Source organism: Eleginops maclovinus, chromosome 24 (assembly GCF_036324505.1).
Source record: "Eleginops maclovinus isolate JMC-PN-2008 ecotype Puerto Natales chromosome 24, JC_Emac_rtc_rv5, whole genome shotgun sequence".
Lineage (NCBI taxonomy): Eukaryota > Metazoa > Chordata > Actinopteri > Perciformes > Eleginopidae > Eleginops > Eleginops maclovinus.
Genome location: NC_086372.1, coordinates 2,524,785 through 2,545,289, shown reverse-complemented (window position 1 = coordinate 2,545,289; position 20,505 = coordinate 2,524,785). Strand labels below are relative to the sequence as shown.

The 20,505-nt window shown below is 41.5% G+C and overlaps 1 protein-coding gene and 1 long non-coding RNA gene across 2 annotated transcripts; both read right to left on the bottom strand.

Annotated features, from left to right (window-relative positions):
* Window positions 1–2,191: 2,191 nt before the first annotated feature.
* slc5a3a (solute carrier family 5 member 3a) lies at window positions 2,192–8,602 on the bottom strand. The gene is made up of 6 exons (XM_063877992.1): window positions 8,500–8,602; window positions 6,477–6,523; window positions 5,420–6,373; window positions 5,140–5,335; window positions 4,775–4,902; window positions 2,192–4,687 (listed from the first exon to the last, which is right to left on the bottom strand). The coding sequence occupies exons 3-6, from the start codon at window positions 6,054–6,056 to the stop codon at window positions 3,519–3,521; spliced, it is 2,130 nt and encodes a 709-aa protein (XP_063734062.1). The 5' UTR covers window positions 6,057–6,373; window positions 6,477–6,523; window positions 8,500–8,602; the 3' UTR covers window positions 2,192–3,518.
* A 1,559-nt stretch (window positions 8,603–10,161) lies between these two features.
* LOC134861030 (uncharacterized) lies at window positions 10,162–20,207 on the bottom strand. The gene is made up of 3 exons (XR_010165352.1): window positions 19,978–20,207; window positions 16,799–16,855; window positions 10,162–10,390 (listed from the first exon to the last, which is right to left on the bottom strand). It is a non-coding gene; the product is annotated as an uncharacterized LOC134861030 (long non-coding RNA).
* Between the last annotated feature and the right edge of the window lie 298 nt (window positions 20,208–20,505).

Sequence of the window (20,505 nt, the reverse complement as noted above, 5' to 3'; positions counted from 1 at the left end):
TCAGGCTCTGAGTACAGCCCTTTAGAATAGATCAATATTTGGTATTCAAGTCATTACTTTGCAATCAAGGCTTTACCTGTATAGTTCTGCATTGGGAGCAGCATTGTGTTTGTTCAGCCTTCTAGCTTTTATTTTTTAGTGTCCTTTTATCTCTAACGTTTTACCTTATGTTTCACAAGGGACTCTGAAACACAGTTGGATTCCCCTTACCAAGACATGATGATTTTCATGTCATTTATTACACCCTACCTTATTTGCTAGTTTGTAAGCGTTTTGGTGTTGGATCATACTGGCGTTTCTCTGCAAGAAACCATCTCAGTTTAGTGGGGTTTTTAATATTGGCCTTTTCTTCATGGGATTTTAGCAAATGTATCAATTGAATGTGTCATGTGGGGATCCTTTTAAATTTATTCCCAAACCCTGAGCCTTTTATAGCGTGTCAACATCCATCTATAGCCGAGCACAGTGCAGTTTTATGAAAGGAAACTCCCTGTTCACGTCTGGACGGCCCGTGGTTGTGGGTTTGGAGAAAGGCTTCCCACTTGTGGTGGAAATGAATAATAACAGTTTCCACTCTTTAGCTTTGCCCTCATTTTTGTGTTTTATATTCCATTAATTTACTGAACAAATTGGGAGAACCAGTTCAAAGAAGAGGGACACGAGTTGTTGTTGCAATCACATTTCTACTTATACTTTAGCTTTTGAAGAGCCAGTAAGGGCTCCTTTTTTGCCTTAAGATCAGAAAATCGATGCATACTGGAGGACAATTAGCTTATTTACACCTTGTGAAAATAAATGAGTGATTTGGATATGTTTTCACATGGAAATTAGGCACAGCATAAAATGTACAATGGTTTTACTGTTCCCCAAATGAGTGTTCCTTTATCTTTCTCTGAGAGCAAGTATGTACACGTATAGCTTGTCTGTCATGATGTGTTGATATCTCCCTCTAATAGCACAGCTGTACAATCAACAGTTTAATTGAACCATGCTATAAGACTTGAATCACCATCCATAGCTACTCATTTAAACTTGAACTGGGTGGTGGTTTTTCTGACACACTTCTAAAACTCCCAGCCTCCGAGATGTTTCTTCGTGTCAACAACACACTGACCATATTGGTTGGTGGTTGTCTACCAGAATGAAACACTATGAATTCCCAGCATGTTGTAGGTTATAAACTGTGAACCACTAACAAACACATCCTTGTGGTTTATAGTCAGTTTCAATTGGGTCGCTAACTTCATAATCTCCCGCTCTTTCACACACACTCTCTTTAACAGCTGTCAAGTGTAGGGGCTTCACATAAACAACCACATTAATACTGTTTATTTTAGATAATCAAGTTGGGATCACACGGCAAAAGGTTGAAAACAATACCTGGTTTTTGAACAGTTGGTTCTTAAAGATACCCACCTTTACTTTCCATCACCCTGTTCCTGCAGCTCTGATGTTTCCTAACGAACATCTTTAGCAATGGATGTTGACACAGAAGCTTTCTTTAACAAACATATACAATTCTAATTCAATACCTTTGTCGACTAACTTTGTTATTTCTTATTTCAGTTAACGTTTCCCGTCTTGTTTTATGATTACAAATGCGTGACGAGAGAAGGGGATATTTCCTGAACTGTGCAGCAGCATGCATTGTAGGATGATGACCTTGAATACTCCAAAGGAAAAAAAAAAAGTGTGGTATGTCTTTCTACCGGTAACTTTCCACTTTCAGTCTGTAACTTTCCACTGCTGCAGAGGCTGTTTAGTGTCATCCTGAGTGAGTAGCGCTATGTTTACGTGTTATTGTGCCTTTCACTAGAGAATGTGACACAGCCTGCTTCAGTTGCTTTGACCTGCTGGGTCATTGTCACGCCTCAGGGATGCATTTTGTTATAGCATATACATGTCAAGTACATAAGTAGATAGAAATACATGCAGCAGGTAAAGGGTAACAGTTCTAAAATATGTCTAAAAAGGTGAGTTTGTAGCCTGGTATGGAGGATGATTTGACCAATCACAATCAAGCAGTCTCCCTCTTAATTAAAAATACTTGAGAGGAACATATGTCTAACTTTCCCATTGAATCTGAACGGTTTAACCCTCCCGCAGCCTCGCCCTCCTATTAATATATAAAACCCTCGAGGTCATGACACAAGATCTATCAAACACAAACAGACAAGACAGCAAACATCTGCAATTTTGAAAAGTTTAATAAGACAAAGCCAGCGTTACAAAGTGGGGGCATTTGATGCTGAAAATCCAGCCAATAATTGGTGACACTTTCAGAAAACAAACATATCTAACTAATGGTGGCGATTGACGACTAATCAAAGGGTCTCAAAAGGTGATACGATCCATCCTCGGTGAACCTGGAAACTCAGAACCAATCCTTTAGAAGTTGACATTAATCCTTTTGACAGTTGGGTATGTTTATACTGTATGTTTGATGAAAGCATTAAGGCCAGAACAACCAGTCTGATGAGATGTTTCCTTTTCCATAGAGGGAAGGTAGTTAGTTCAGCAGGGATTACTTATGTACACTGCAGCTATGGGAAGAAGGATTATAATACAAGAATCAAGCACGACTGTTTGTGGAAAAGTAATTTCCATTTGAACATTTGCAAACCCTTTGCAGCCAATGAAACACAGCCTTAAAGTTTAGAAACACTCCTCAAGTTATTTGTACCTAAACAGTCTTGCATAGAAACGGTCCTAAATTTCATTCAGAGTTTTAAAAATACTGGATTAATACAGGAGAGAAGTCTTCTCCTTCACATCTGAGATCAGGATTGCCATCAGCAAATATTACAAAATGAAACGATAACACCATCTTTGTGCAGCTCTTGTGCTCATGTTCTTACTTTGTAAAACTTAGTCTGAGCAGCACTTAGGTGTTATAAAAACACTGCATTGATCCTACTGTATGCACACATCCTGCAAAGCAAAAGGAAGTGCAAAGGTGACGTTTTGTTTAAAAATATATACAAAAAAAGGCTTTCATTTGCACTCAATGGCAACACTGCTATATTAGTTATTGTGCATTCTCCACTAAATCATACAACAACAAATATGACTTAAATTATGCAATATCATGGGTGGAAAATCTTGCATTGATATCTTAAAGGCGAGTTTTTGGACATCTGTCCTGTTGATCCTGATAGTCCCCTATATAAAGGGGAATACACAACTTATGATACAGTGAAATTGTGCAAATTTCTGGAGTTAAAAACAATCTTCACAACAAACAGAATATAAAACTGCATATATAAAATGCACATTAAAGTATATAAAATAGACCAGAGTGTATAAAATCCATTTCATAATACAACAAAGTATTTGTTTGTTCAAAATAACTAAGAATGGGTTCCTCAACCTGATCAAAACCCAAATATTTCTGGGGTTGTAGCTCTGAAAAAGGACCAGCATGTTCTGTGTACATATTGAAGTTTTAGAGAAACTGAAGCACCTTCAGTTCATTATTGCTTGTAGTTTATGGCGAACGTGCCTTGAATCAAACAAGCCTATAAGGAGAAGTAGATAAAGATAAAGATCCCCACAGAACAAATGGCCAGCAGTCCCGTGTTCAGGAGGATTTTGGTTCTCAGAGGTTCATGGAGAAGCTCATCCAGGATCTTCTCCTGTTCCTGGGTGGTGAGGACCTGAGCTTCGGACGGCTTTTCCTGGAAACCACAGAAAAACTCTAAAGCTTTCATACACTTCCCTCCCTCCACTACTCCTCCTCCAAGACAGCCTTCTTCTTCCCCCAGTCCTCTCACTACTCCCTCTTCTACCAGTGTAGGATCAGATGCTTCACAGACTAAGACAGCATGACCGTTGCTTGGTTGAGTATTCTCATGATTGGCCTCGATCCCGTTGGGTTGGTCTTGCTGGTCTGGACACTTTTCTTTCCCAGTCAAACCGTTTGCATGATTCAGAGGCTTCAAAGCTGTCACATCTTCCCCAGCTTTCTCCCTTAGTCTCTTCCTCTTGTTTAACCCCCACAGGGTAGTGGTTCTGATCTGTTCTTTATCCGGCGGAGGAGTACACAGACTCACGACTACAGTCACAAAAGCCGACACCCAGAACAAGATCGCCGCCACGTACATGAAGTGGATATCTTTGATGAAGGAGGGACGGTCGTCGGGTTGATCGCAGCGAGGCTCCCGGTAAACCAACGCCAAAATCAGCCGCACCGATCCAAGGACAAACCCTACCACGCTTCCCCAAAAGGCGCCCGTCTCGTTGCAGCGATGCCACAGGACCGCGAGCAAGAACATAGCAGCTATGGGTGGCGTCAGGTAATCTGTCACTTCTTGGATGTAGTAGAACATCTGGCCTCCCTGCATCTCGATGATCACTGGTACCCAGGCGATACTGATAACCACCATGAAGACCACGAACAACCTGCCGACTATCACCAGCTCCCGGGACGACACCTGCTTCCGTATCATCTTGTAGATGTCCAGGGCGAATATGGTGCTCGCCGAGTTGAAGATGGAGTCCAGGTCGCTCATCAGAGCCGCGATCATGACGGCCATCATCAGGCCTCGCAGTCCGACGGGCATCACCAACATGACGAGGCGAGGGTAGGCCACATTGCTGCAGCCGGACGCAGAGCCGCACACCTCCATGCAGTGCTCCGGGCTGATGCACGCCAACTGATCGGCAAAGAAGATCCTGGAAATCATTCCTGAAAATCAGATCGCAAATGACTCAGTTATTTATTGATCCCTGAGTCAAGGAGTGAATCGTCTCAGAAAGATATTGATGGCTCTACCTGGGATGACGATGATGAACATGGGGAGGATTTTCAGAAAGCCGGCCATGATCGTCGATCCTTTAGCATGGGCAATGTTCTTCGCTGCCAGAACCCGCTGCACAATTACTTGATCTGCACACCAGTACCTGGAACAGGGAGGGGAGAAATTACAAATATCCAGGGCTTATTTTTGGAGCATGCACGTGATCATCTCAGTATGTTTCCACTGTTTCTTGTACAGGCTTGATGCGGGCTCAAAATGAAACGCCAATAAAGTTAAGATTAATCTTCTGGTGACGCACACGCACACACACACACACGCACACACACAAAACTAAAGAAGTTAGGGAAGTCAGTTTCAGTGAACAGACTTGGACACATACCAAATAGAGGCAGGTGTCTGGCCCAGTAGGAAACCTGGCCAAGGCAGGTCTGGATCCCTCGGGCCCCGAAGCATCTTCAGAGCATCTGGCTTCGGGTGGAGGTGGAGGTGGCAGGATGCAGAATACGTCAGGTTCGGTGAAGACAGCAAGATGGCCGTGATGTTTGGAGACGCTTGCATGTACTTGGTACTCATCCCTTTAAAAAAAGCACATTAAATGAATTAAATGTATTGCATGGCATGGTGTAAAGAAACAAAGAAGATTTACGAAGTACAAACACCTTCAAGTCCTCCAACTTTGAAGAGGCTGATGCCCATGAGGCAGAGCGCTCCGGCGATCATGAGGAAGGCCTGGACGGTATCCGTGTAGATTACAGCCACCAGACCTCCAGTGACCGTCAGCAGAGCCGTCATGGTGATGAGGAGGATGATTGACAGGTAGAGGTTCCACCCTAAGGACTCCTGGATGAACAACGCCCCGGCATACAGATCCACGGACAGCTTGGTGAAGATGTACAGCACGAGAGACAGCGCGGCAAAATACACCTTGAGCCGCTTGCCGCCAAAACGCTTGGTCAGGTACTCTGGCATCGTGTAGACGCCAGACTGAATGTACACTGGGATAAATATCCAGCCCAATAACTGCAGCAACAACAGAGCGTTTATTTCCCACGCAGCCACGCCGAACCCGCTAGCAGCACCCGATCCGGCTAGTCCGATAAAATGCTCGCTCCCGATGTTGCTGACGAATAGCGACGCTCCCACGGCCGCCCAGTTCATGGAGCGCCCGGCGAGGAAGTAGCCGCTCACTGTGTTCTTATTGGCTCTCCGCATGGCGATGAAACCGATCGCTAGCACCAGGATGAAGTAGATCACTACGACGGAGATGTCTGCCACTTCCATGGTGGCGGCGGCCATGTTTTAGAAGCTTTGTAGCACTTTAACGAAGGGGAGGTTAAAATATCTTTGCCCTTTAATGTAGTTATGATCCTAAATATAAAATGCAAGTGTAGATAAACCTAAAAGTGTATCTAATTGTGAGTGTTTTTCACCTTATCCTCATGTACAGTAGTCTGCACATTGTCATGAATACAGTATAGTTATCAAGCTGCAGCGGTTTATTGTTTCTTTGTGGTTAACTTTGGAAAGCGGTAGGCCTACAGCTTGCGAAATAGCGATGCATTGTCGATTGGTTTTGATTATGGAAACTGCAAAAGAAAAGGGGCATCTGGATCCTGCAACACAGAACAATATATTTAATTTCCAAAGCAATGCACAACATGCTTTAACCAATTGTGATACTTTAATTGAATTCCTATCATGCAGCTCAGACCCTACCTGCAGGTTCAACGTCTCCACATCTCTTGATTTGTGCTGTCCTGTTTCTAAGATCAGGAAATAACTGTTAACAAACCAAACTATGACATGTGTACACACCAAGTAGTACTTCCTATGATTCCTACTAGTCTCTTTGACCTTCTGTTTGAACTATTATGTCACTTATATTTATTATTTTAAAGTAAAATTAGTTTTCAAATGTCAACAAGTATGCATGAAAGCCAGGAAGTTTTGGTCCCTAAAAGACCAGCCTTGATTAATGCATCCCCTGGTTATATCCAGCACTCTGCAAGCTGTGTAAACAGAGAAAACATGTTTCTTTTCTTTTCATTTCGTCTTTCCGATGCACCTGCACAGCACCGCCTTTTAGAAAGCCTTTGTTTCCTCATGTTGTAGCTTTTTCTCAGATGGTGAAGGAGCTCGGGAATGACAAACAGCTGGCTTTGCTGAGTCAAGTGGAGCAGTCAGCAGCTGACCCTTTCTGGAAGGCCGGCCTTTAAGAGTGACACAGCTTTAATTGTCACCAGGACAAGGCTGTTAAAGGGGGGATGGATTATATAAGAGTGTAAAAAGCACATTCAGACTCCTGCTTAGACCACTGATTAGTCTCAAGTCTCATGTCTTTAAAGGCAATGTGCAAACGAAGTAGATGTTGACGTTTAACATGCAGAGGTTATCAAGTTGCATGATAATTAAGTGCTCAAACTCAGCCTCTGCTACTTCAATTGACCTCCTTAATAAATCTTGTTGAAGCACGATAAGCACTGAGGATAAATTCATCCCATCTCAGCTGCTCTCAACTAGCATTGCTTTCTGTTAGCAACGCTACCACTAGCCTCAATACAGGACTGTAGTATGAGGGTTCCTGCATCAGGCGGCTGTTTGTGTTTGTTGCTGGTCGCTGGAGGACAGCTGGGGTTGACTGAACGAATAGCCTACGGAAAATCTGATCCTCTCCACAAGTTTTCATTTTAGATAGGTTAAGGTTTGAGAACAAGTGACATTTCCTCAGTGAGCATATAGGACGTCCTGCAGGTTTGACTCCTTATGCTTCCTGCAGGAAAGCCATTAGTTATAACAAGGATGTCTGACTTCTTTTAAAGTCACTTCAGGTTTCAAGGCATCTGAGGAAATTAAAATCCTGGGAATTTGCTGTCAAACGAGTTGGACCTGCAGGGACATTTTTTAACATGTTTTTACAAGACTTCTATTGTATTCTGTTCCCTCTAACAACCATATCAAGATATTTGAATGCATTCAAACCTTTATTTGCATTTTGCATGATCTGAATCCAAATGTCCTGCAGCCACATGTCTTTTAAATCAGGAAAATGTACTTTACGGCACTTTTACTAAAAGGAATAATCCATTCACAAAATGATCATTTGTATATCTGAACCTGCAATTCTTAACCAAGTTTTGATGAATCGTAGTAAATTAAGGTCCCAAGAATTCAAGGTGATTAATTGACCAATTAATAAACTGAATTAATTTTAGGAAAAGTGTTAATTAAATACTTTATACAGTATTTTTACTTTAGTATTCCTATGATATTCTGCACGAATGACTGTAGCAGCTAGTTTATGCCATTACATTTCTATAAAACAATATAAATGATTGGTTTAATTCAGTTTCAAGTTTAAAATTCATTTCCTACTGAATATTATTGTATGATTATACTTCAAAGACACTTTTTTATAATTAAAAAATTGCTTTTTATGTGTAATTGCTATGGGAAATATGGTAAACATATATTAGTATTTAATTCAGTTATTTACCGATAGCTATTACTCTAAAACTTGGAAAGGACTTTCTGTAAAACTGCAAGTGAGATTATAATAAACCGTTTCCCCCAAAAGTATACTCTGATACAGGAATGATTTATGACTGCTGCTTTATAAAGTTAACTTATAGACCTTATAGCAGATATTAGACACAACTCTCAATGAATTAAACACAGAATGATATATTGAACTATCGCGATAATTAAGGCTCACTTTAAACCAAAGCATGATGAGACTCACCTGCCGAGCGGCTGCTCTCCGTCTCGTGAGGCAAAGTTAACTGTCACGCGAGTTTGAGACTGGTCTCACATGGTCCTCAGCCTATTAACAGGAGCGCGAGACTCCGCCCACTGCACTACCATCATCACCTGGAGGCGGGAAAACACGCTCTGATGAAGAGGATGAAGAGGATGACGATAAAATAAAAAATAGTCACACAAGATTTTATATTTACGTTATATTATATTCTGTGTGTAACCCTAATTACTGCCTATATGGTCATATAATTAGTGTGTTCACATTGGAAACTGATGTTCATCTATTAAATCTAGTTCTTAGTAGTAATTTACCAGAGCAGAAATACTGCTTGCAAGTTAGAGTCATGCATTCATAACTTGGTGTAAGTGCATCTAAGTGTCCCTTATATACTTAAATATACTGAAAGCTCACCTGTACACTCCACGTACATATTTAATTGTTCACCTAAACTTGCACAATTATTGTGAATAATTAGCATATTCATTTTTGAGTTATGACCAAATGTTTTATCAGGAGTGACATTTCATCTGTCTGACATTTGTGTCTAATTAAAAGCAATTAGGATGGACTGAGAACCTATACATTAGCACGATGCCTTCAGGTACCAGGTACAGAGCATCAGTCAGAAAAAGGAGGAGCTTTTAATACCAGGAGCAGGGGGGTGGAAGCACATGCACTATGCAAACACTGCTCAACTAAAGACAACAAAGTGAAGCTCACTCACCACATTGTTTGATCTGTTCATTGAATTGTACCTTGTATATATTGGAGTTATCTTTCTCATTTTAAAGGGGAGTGTTAGGGCTTAATTGACAGCTTACATATGACACCTTTGTGGTTGGAGGGTCTCAGTTATCTTTCTATAAGTCTACTTTGAGATGTTGTCCTTGTGTTTCACTCCATTACTTCCAGCACATGGATTGATGAGTAAACCGGGGAAAGCAACCTGTTGGTTCTCACGTGAACAGACCCACATGTGTATGAATACACACACACACACACACACACACACACACACACACACACACACACACACACACACACACACACACACACACACACACACACACACACACACACACACACACACACACACACACACACACACACACACACACAGCAGTTCAGCGAGTGATGAGAACGTGGACGCTGACTTGGCAAAGTGTGTGTGTGTGTGTGTGTGTGTGTGTGTGTGTGTGTGTGTGTGTGTGTGTGTGTGTGTGTTCTTTTATTTGATAGAAGTGTGTGTTGTTTAAATATGTATGAAACTTTAATTCAAGCCTTCAGGATTTTGTTTTTAATCAACTGTTGCTGCAGGAATACATGCAAAATGTTTATATTAGCAGGTGTTTTGTGTGTGTGTGTGTGTGTGTGTGTGTGTGTGTGTGTGTGGAACTTATCACCCATTACCAACAAAGGGTTGACCATTACAGCAAAGTCCTACTTTTGCTAGAGCACCGTGATTTTGCACTTTTCCTGAAATATTAGTCTGAAATCGATATGAAAATGAGGTAGTGGGCGTCTTGATTTTGCATGATAAGCACATACTAAATACATTTATGTAATTTAAAACAGAAATGTGTGCAAATAATACATAAATAAAACATCTTATAGCACATTGATGCTGTTTCTCTATTAGTAGACGCCAATGCACAGAAATCGAAACAGGAAGCAATCGTTTTTTAAGCTAAAAATGTCATCCATCACCATGTGTTTGAAGTCCGCTGTCCTCCATAATTTCCTTTTGGATCTGAGGTTTTTACACCCGACTCTTTAGAATAAAGGCCCATCTTCCCATTATAGGTGTTTCAGTTTTGGAGTTGCTTGATCTTTTCTCTTTCAGTCAATTTCAGAAATCCCACCTCAGCCGCTGCTGTAAAAAGACAACAAAACAGTGAAGAGTAAATGATCTGCAACACTGGAAAACATGCAATCTGTTAACACTTTCATTTCAATATCCACGAATAAACCAATCAAATGCATCAACCTCACCTGTTTACCCTTAACCTCCATAGTTTGCAATGCAGAAAACAAGCACTGGACAAACTCAGGGTTAAGAAAGCATGACTGCAAACTCATTCCTCCTTTGCACCAAAGATAGACTTTAAATTGCTCTTAAATCAGATTTGAGTTCATTACTTATTTATGTGCTGTTTAACGTCTCAGACTGTAGGTGGCGCCACTCCTCCACCGAACAGATAACCCCACAGCTGTGAAATGGATCTAATGTCCCTCTGAATGTTAACAGCCTCACATACTGCAACAACAAACAGTGCTTTGGTGCAGTAGATTATTTAGTTTTTGACACTGGGATGAAATAGAAATGATGTCAGTTCTTCTTCTCTGCATCACAGCTCTAAAATGTTGTTCAGCTTCCCTTCAAACTTGAAATCTGTCCTCCTCACAAAGACCAGAAGACAGAGAAGTGGGTCTCTTTTCTTTTTCTTCAGCCATCAAATATTAATGCATCATTTTTGTGGTGAAATACTGACTGCAGATTTCAAAAACCAACACTGTCAATCAAACACACACAGACGGGTCTCCCTGCTGAGGGAAACCAAGGCGTCAGATAAAAGGCGTCTTCTTTTTTTACAGAGTATATTTAATCTCACCCCTCAGCATCCACTGATTGACAGACAACAGATAAACAGGACTTTAAACAACTCTTTCCTGCTGAAGACTTTAGACAAATATCCTTAAAGCTAGGGTAACGTCATCAAATATTCTGCAAAATGCTGGTATCTCTGCTAAGACTTAAGACTACAGGAGTCTTAACTTTAACTAAATACAACTTCCAGCATCCCTGAAAGCACGCTAACGTTTAACTTTGTTTTGATTATAATGATGCACATTCATAAATAAATGTTATCCGAAAGGGAAACTAGAGTGGGTCAATCAGGGATTCCTCTGCAGCACAGATGATAAAGGAGGAGGAGGAGGAGGAGGAGGAGGAGGAGGAGGAGGAGGAGGAGGAGGAGGAGGAGGAAGAAGAAGATGGAGGGCGCTATTCTTCTAACCCAAACAGAACTGAAGAGTTGCTGGCGATGGCAGATGGTGGAGGGAAGGAAAGGCAGATGGAAAAATCACTTCCAACATGTTTATCATCGTCACGACGTGTGTGTGTGTGTGTGTGTGTGTGTGTGTGTGTGTGTGTGTGTGTGTGTGTGTGTGTGTGTGTGTGTGTGTGTGTGTGTGTGAGGGGGGAAATATTCCCCCGGGGTTAATGAAAAATGTGATTGAATTTTGAGAAACACTAGCACTGAAAGTCTTGGAGTCACGCTGGTTTCAGAGAGAGAGAGAAAGAGAGAGAGAGGGGCTGTACGTTGTGATCGTCAGTGTCTCAGTGTCAATAAAGCTTTAGTGAATGTCTGCAGAACACATGAAGTTTTCTGCTGATCTGATGTATTTGTTTCCTTGTCGTGCATAGATCAAGGTATCTCATCGCCGTGATAAATATTTGTAAATTAGATGCAATAAAGCGCCTTCAGGACCTCTGTTCGAGTCAGAGAGAGTCTGTGGCAAAATGCTGAGAAAGTCAATACTGTCTCCGAACTGCTGACACTGTGACGGATGTGTACAGTCTGACGTTGCCACCGGCGACATGTGTATTCTTCACAGCTGTTGCCAGGGCGACAGGCATGTGTGAGCTGTTGCAGAGAGGCGGCTGAGAAACTTGAGAAAACACACATGACTTTGTGACCTCTGCAAACACCCCCCCCCCCCCCCACACACACAGCATGATAGCACACGGTCTGAGGGAACTCGTGTGTGTGTGTGTGTGTGTGTGTGTGTGTGTGTGTGTGTGTGTGTGAGAGAGAGAGAGGCAGAGTGAAATAAAGGGCAAGAGATGGCTATAGGAAGTAACTTGTCAAAATGCATACACCTCACACACTACACACACATTAAAACATATTACAGTCAGAATCAAATAAATCCAGTAATAGTTTTCTCTATATTCAGGGGCTGGTCGCTATTTCTGCACACTTTTAAGCGGCCGTTTCATCAAATATGTAAAGAAACATGAGCACAAAATGATGGGGATCAAGTTGTAGCACACAGTTTATGCAATGACTACATTTAAACAATATGCAAAAGCACTAACATGATGGGAACTATATAAGATGTTGAGCAACACAAATATAATACAGACAAAGATAAACTAAACTCAAAGAAATTGAACTTTCTTGTTGAGATTTCAATATATTTTGACACCGCTGCTGCCCTGTTTTATCCGAATCACAACAGTGTCTGACTTCTGTCCAGCAGTGGCTCAGTCAGTAGGGGCTTGGACTGGGAATCGTAGGGTTGCCGGTTCAAGTCCCCAAACAGACTTGAAATATGGAAAGTGGACTGCTACTTGGAGAGGTCCCAATTCACCTCCTAGGCCCTGCTGTGGTGCCTTCGAGCAAGGCACCGGACACCTCCAATCCCCACTCCCCATTGCTCCCCGGGCGCTGCACGGTAGCTGGCCACTGCTCCTAGTACTAGGATGGGTTAAAGGACCAATTTCACTGTGTGTGCTCTGCTGTGTGCATGTGTGTGACAATAAAGAGGGTTTCATCCTCCGACTCTTCTTCTTCTAAGCCTCTTCTCTGAAGAATCCTCTCAGACTGCACCTAAAATGCTCCCAATACGTACGACTTTAGAGCCAGCTGTAAGTGTTTATCTCCTATAAACAAAGAGGGGAAAGAAACGTCTTCAAATTAAAGTTCCTACGAGGAAACCTCTAATCTTCAGCCGTCTTGTCTGAGCCAGAAACCCTCGGAGGTTATCACATACGGTCATAACAACCCTGATCCAGAATAAATATTTAGCTGAGCGTGGCTGAAGGGAGGTTGTTAAGGACTGGGTAGTAGTTTTGTTATGTTACAGTGAAACACATTCAGCTACTGGGTTGAATGTTGACTCTTTAATTAGACTCTTAATTGAATAAAATGATGATCAATCCTCATAACAAACTGAGGTGGGCTCAAAGACTAATGGGAGGTAGAACAGAATCAAATTGCTGTATATTTGCATTATTTTTACCTTGGAATATGCAGAAAAAATGGGAGATAATTAGAAACATGTTGCTTAAACTTTAATATGAATACATGTTATTGAGTCAGTGTTGGTCAGGATACTCAACGACTCTTTCCATAAGTTACCATAGATGAAAAGAACAACACACTAGAAAGACACAACACACATTCATAACCTTTAAACTCTTCCTTTCAAATTAAATTTCACTTATGTGGGAATAGGGTCCACCAGAATCTGATCCAATTTAAATTCACAAAGAAGGAAAAAGAAAATGACAAGAGCTTCAATCAGATCCCCTCTTACACTCAAAATCTGCCTCTCAACGTCTTGCTTTTAAATAAGGGCGTCCACACACACACACACACACACACACACACACACACACACACACACACACACACACACACACACACACACACACACACACACACACACACACACACACACACACACACACACACACACACACACACACACACACACACACACACACAGACACAGACACCAAACGCCAGCTCAGCAGAGAAGTTGACAGACGACTGAGGAGGAGTAAAAAGCCTGTCCTCTCTTTGTTTCTCACTTTCTTTGAAGTGACATTGGACCCAGTGAAGCAGCGCTCGCAGCTCTTATGTAACTCGTGCACGCATGTATTTGACTTGGTTACATTTCACTTGAAGGGCATTGTGATTCATTAAGAGCAGATTATAAAACCGTTTCAAGGAGAAAGCAAAGCTCCCAGCGTCCGTCACACGCCTCGTTGAAGATGAGTACGCTGACTTGCAAACAAATTCGCACTCCGAGCTGCAAGTTTAGCAAACAAATTATGAAGAACGCAACTAAAAAAGCGTGCCCATCGGCTTCGACTCGAGCTGAATTTAGGTTCCTCCACATCGTCTACTGTGGCGTAGGAAATCACAACACAGGTCGGGACTTTACTCGCCACAAAAACCACATCATTTTGGCTTCTGGTTTTCTAAGAGCGAATTCCAACTAATGCATTATACGTCCTCAATATTTGCTCCAAAATGAAACTGAAAGCTTGTTAAATGCACATTTGAGAGAGATTTTCTGTGATAAATGAGGCCTGGACTGAGGAAATTAGGGTCAAATCATGCATGTAAACTATGATTGGGTTGGTAAAATGTTATTTTGAGAAATAAAAACATCTTTAAACAACATTTTCTGATAAAAGTCTTTCAAAAATGTGCTTTTAAACTACAAATATGTGGGCTTCAACACTCTGTGGCTATTAAATTATAAATGAAAACCTTTGTTGGGAAATAAAATAACCGTATATCTGATCTAAATCCTTTCATTTCTACGCTGCAGGATTCCTCCTTTGCCCCCGCAGGAAACTAATGATATTGTAGTACGTTTCTTTAATGAGCCAATAGCTCAAATAGATGATAATTCACCCAGGAGGGAAATGAATAGCGAATAAAAGCCAAATAATTCATTAGTTTTTTACTTTTGTTGCAGAGATAAAAGGGCTTAATTGATTATTTCCAAGGAATCAGAAAAAGTGAGATTTCAGTGTCTTTTTTGTGATTATAAAGCAGGTTTAGGTGCTTTAAAACAACTATGGAAGTATAAAAAAGCTCAATATATAATGAATGCATACAATATACAGACACTATGCATTTAAAAAGAGAGTGTACAGTTCTGATATCAAAACTACACAATATATACGTAAAAAGTGGCATTTTTGGCAATAAAGATACTGACCAATCACAGCAGACTGGGTTTCTAGGGGGCGGGGTCTTGAAGAGACAGGTGCATTTCAGACAGAAGGTGAGTAGAGGTATATTCTGACAAAGAGAAGGAGAAAAGTAATGTGATCTTTTTAAAACAAGTCCTAGAAGACACAAAATACAAGTATGAAATACAACATTAGCAGAAGAGGTTTCCTTTAAACCTGTTTTAGCTCGTTCTCCTGCCCTTAATTGGCCGGAAAATAGAAACACATTAATTTTAAATTCCAATCTAACTTCCAGAGGTACAATATAAAGCTGCCTGGGTCCAAAAATATCTCATAGGCACAGAGGGAGTCAGGCTGCTAAATATCACCGTGCATCATGTGGTCCATTTACAGTGAAGGCAAGACGCCACAACACCATGCATGCATCCCTACAGTCTCTGTGTGTGTGTGTGTGTGTGTGTGTGTGTGTGTGTGTGTGTGTGTGTGTGTGTGTGTGTATGTGTGTGTGTGTGTGTGTGTTTAATCCAGTATAAATCCAGGTTCAGACAGTCATTTCTTCCCTCTGAGTGATGAAGGCCAGTCAGCTGCAGTATGTCGAGCACCTGACCTCAGAGTGTGTTTGGACTTAAATAACCTCCTCGCTTCAGTGTGTGTGTGTGTGTGTGTGTGTGTGTGTGTATTATTCTCATGGATTTGACTCTAACTCACAAAGTGAAAGGAGTCGTGCTTCTTCTCGGTACTGCACGTACTGAGTGTAAACAGAAAGGCTTTAAATGTGGAACATCTTTACAACAATGCACCCTTCATCAGAATTAAGTGGATCCAAATCGAGACGCTGCTTTTTTTAACAGGAAACTAAAACATCTTTTTAAAGTTTGACTACCTTTCATGTTGATGTCCAATCAATGACATAATCTGCTTCCTTCAGGTTCATATTTGTACCTTTTGCCTCTACTGTGCCATGTCTGCATGCTTTAATGTAATGCATGTAATTAACTACTTCATTTACCATTAATTCTGATTTCAAATCTGTATAAAAAGGTGGTGAGTTTTCCCGTAATGACGTTTGAATTAACTACCAAACAGCAAACCTGCACGAGGTGGTTTTGCATTGGTGGAAAACATTTCCACTTTATACGATATATCACAACATGTGTGAATGTGGAAATTTGTTCCTGAAAACCCTTTTAGTGCGCCACCCAGGGGAAATAGCTCTTAGTGTTTCGTTCTTCTGAGGGACGTAAAACTAGCATCCACCATCTGAATGATTCATATCCAGGGAGATGTGGCAGCTGCTCGGGTTTTCTCTTTAAAACCGTGAACATTTCAAGTCATGTTTAGAACATGTCCTCTGGTCATTTAGGCATGTAGAGAAATGAAAGTAAAACTCCATCTGGCAACTGGTTAACTGGGCGGCTCCCAGAGTGTGCGGTTATCGCCCGAGGCTCTTACTGTTAATACACAGCTGGTGAAAAGCAGGAGAATAAACCCAAATAAGATCATCAGCAGTTTGTATTCCAGACAGGATGTATTCATCACAGCAGGAGACATCTCACTCACCTCTCTGACCTTTGTCTTGAGAACTCTGCTCCTCCAGAGACATCCTCGTCCTCAGACCTGCAGGACGGGATCACAGAGGGAATACATATCAAGACGTGATTTGCTTTGCCCTCAGTGTCATGACAGGAAAGTCTCAGTAATCATGAGGTGTCTGATGAGGCACAAACAGCGTCAGACACTGCAGGCAGACTATGATACAACTAATTTTCCTGACGGTTAATAAGGGGTACAACAAAGGGTTCAAGCAGTCCTTATACTTGCAAATCCCTCTATTATCCACTAGGGGGCGACTCCTACAGTTGCCAAAAGTCTAAAGTGTGATTGTATAGAAGACTATGAAAGCATTACACTACTTCTGACTTGATTTGTTACCTAAATTGACATTTTTCCAGATCAGTTTCTGGTCTCAATCTCAAGTTTCAAGGCTTCTTAAATTAAGCAATATGTTCCCTTAATAATTAAGGATACATCTAAAGTAGAATAGACAATAAACAAAGCTTTCACATAAATCTGTCCCACTCTGCTACGCTACAATCATGAGCTAATGCTACATTTTGCAGCCTATATGTAGCCTAATAAACATCAGACTGGAATTGAAATTGACCCCTCCTATATTCTATTTGAGGATAAGATTGAGCACTGCTGACTCTTCATTAAAGTAAAGAAGCAGGACCGCTGGGTCAAACTCTCGGGGGGAAAAGAGGTTAATGTAAGTTGGCCTTGTGCTGCAGATGAGCATCCACAGAGCATCACAACAGCCAGAATAATGAAGGGTCAGTGTGATCATGATGGGATGTGACACTGTGTGGACACTTATACAGACCCACTGCTCTGTGAGGGGGAAACTGGAGCAGAGGAAGGAAGTGGTGGAGCAGCATTCAGCGGAGAATAACATTGTGGTAATGTAAGATATGAATTTCCCTATGAGGATCAATAAAGGTCTATCTCATCTCATGCATATTGCAGGAACAGAGTTTTATTGGGGTGTGCCGGTAGGTACGAGACTGTAATTACTTTTAATGTAACTTCTCACATGTTCAGGAACATCTTAGGGATGACATTAAAAACTGGTTATATTTATTGTCTTTCCCCCTTTTTGAGTTAAATTAAAGCTTGAAATTGATTTACTTTATAGACTTATGATAAATGAATCCATATTTTGTGTGAAAATGATTTTTATTTGCACTTAATTTGCTGCTGCATGCACAATATAAGACTGGTGCAACAAGGAGTGTTTAACGACTCCACCTGCTGCAGCAAAGACGTTTGTTTGTGTATCATAAAGTTAATTAAACCCTGTTTGATTGTCATTTTTTAGCAATTTTACGGTCTGACAAAACTATTATCCATATTTGCTTTTTCGCTGGAGTAAATAAAAGCCCTCATTCAAAAGCAAATACGTTCAAGCTGTTATTTCTACCATAAAATATCCCTTGAATAACATTTGTTGTTCATGCAGGAGTGTGAATGTGTTGGCATGTTAGTTATATTCTCTTGTGCTGTCATGTGTGATCAAGGAGTGTTTGAAGAGTGTGTAATGCATGCAGGATTTAATGGTTGGTGATTGTGTTTGAAGTGTGACATGTTTTCCCTCTCCCTCCTCCCTCACTCAGGGTTTATGCGAGCGTGAAGTGCAGTAAATGATCATACACAAATGCTGTTCTTTGCACTTCGGCTATGAATTGACCCACATCTTCTCCCCGCTGTCCAAACACGGCAGGAGCAGCAGAACTGGGTCACACAAGGTTACTCATCACACCTCAGTGTCAAAAACAATAATCTCACGCCATAAAACTTCATCTTTTGTAACAGCTAGCAGCAGAATAATGACATACTGCACTTTGACAATAAAGTGGACTTTGAAAGTTTTCTGCAAACAAATTGTAGTTAATTAACAAGCCCTACAGCACTCTCACACCACTTGTATGTGTAAGCAGCAGCTATTCTTGACTGTGTGTGAGAGATGCATGCAGCTTTTAGCACTTTTTATCTGCATATTCAGATGCAGAATTAAGCTCACACTCAGGGTCAGCTCAAACTACACTGGAAGACCTGCCGAGAACAGCAAGACAAAGAAAATTACTTATATTGGTTTGGCTTTTCTTTTGGATTACATTTAGGAGGTTAGTCTGTGAGCAGGATGACCTTTCTTGCATTGCATAGCATCCAATAAAGCAGAGAATCTACCATAAAAAACAAATGTGATCCAGGCCAAGGCCTTTTAAAATGACCGAGGTCGGCTCGAGTTTTATTAGGAGGTTTATAACACAATAAACTGGCATGAAAGCAGTTTAGCTTCTTTATTTCAGATGCCTTGGCTTTGAAAACTGTTGACAGGTTTATTTGTTTTGTTGAAATAACAACTGTAAATTACCTCGCCTGTCGTGGACATGACAGTGTTTAGTTTGCCCTCTAAAACAGGAACTAACTAAACCCTGAAGGAGGTGATCAGGGGCGACCGGAGTGTGCAGCGAGCGACAGCGCCTTCACTGCGTCTTCAAACGACTTCAAACACAGACATGTCGAAGTCTCTCTGACTTCCCTGATCCCCCTTCGCTTTAATGCTCCCTCGTTGAGCATTAGCTCGGATCCCTGCAGCCTCGGAGTTACAGCTATGATGTCAATACACATCGCTGGTGATTAGTGAGCGTGTCTGAAGTGCTCATCATCACGATTTTATGCATATTTTATGGGCTTTGATAAGACAATGTTCGACACATGAGTCCACAGGGGCTGACTTAGTATTTTAAGCAAACGGGGGGCCCTCCTTTGCCTCCATTAGGGTCCCTAAAGTCCTCTAGTATTGAAGTATTTACCAATGGGGACATTTTATGCGACGTCATCATATTGTAATGTCATATTTGTTGTCCTTTCGTGTCACACTTAACGATATCAAGGGTATTTGGTTTTCTACACAGATCCGAAAGTCCCCTATAAAATATAAGGGGGAATGTATGCAGTACTGTACATCTAATTGATATCTGTTACAAGACCCCGTTAGCGGTCCTTAGAGGCCTGCAGCAGTTTTTCTACCTTTCCCTCTTCAGCTTTAGCTCCCATCTGGAGGTAAAGAGTGTTGGCAGCCTCGGCTGCTGCCGTGGCTGCAGCCTGGTCTTTCAGAGATATTAGCTGGCAGCGTGCCACAGAGAGGGAGGCAGAGAGACAATGTGGAGTCATACCTACTGTACGGTTATTTGTGTATCCTTGGATGTGTTATGTTGGACGTGTGCCTGCAGAAGAGCTGGAGCGGTGCCATGCTGGAGACACAGCCCCATACAAGGACAAGTCAGGCTGCAGGATCAGGCTGCCTGCAGGATGGCACCGCTGCAGCTCATATTTTAGAATACCCAAAGGTCAAGACGGCGTGGAGAAGGGTCCAGCTGCGGAGCAGCATGCTCAGACCCACCTGCTCCGTTGGGTCCTGAGTGCAAAGGAAGTGATGTCAGAAAGTGTGCACAAAAGAGATGACCTTCAAGATTTGATAGCATGGGTTCCTACATTCTAGTAAGACACACAACTGGCATCAGACTTTCCTGTAATAATTGCAATCACTACATTTCACTTGTGTTAAAAGTGCAACCCTGGGTTTAACAGCATGCTGCTGTCACCCTGCTCTCTGCCACAGTGTGTGTTACACTTCTAATGCGTGTGTGTTTGAATGTTTTATAAATCAACTGAGCATAAGTCTACACAAGATGAAAGAGACT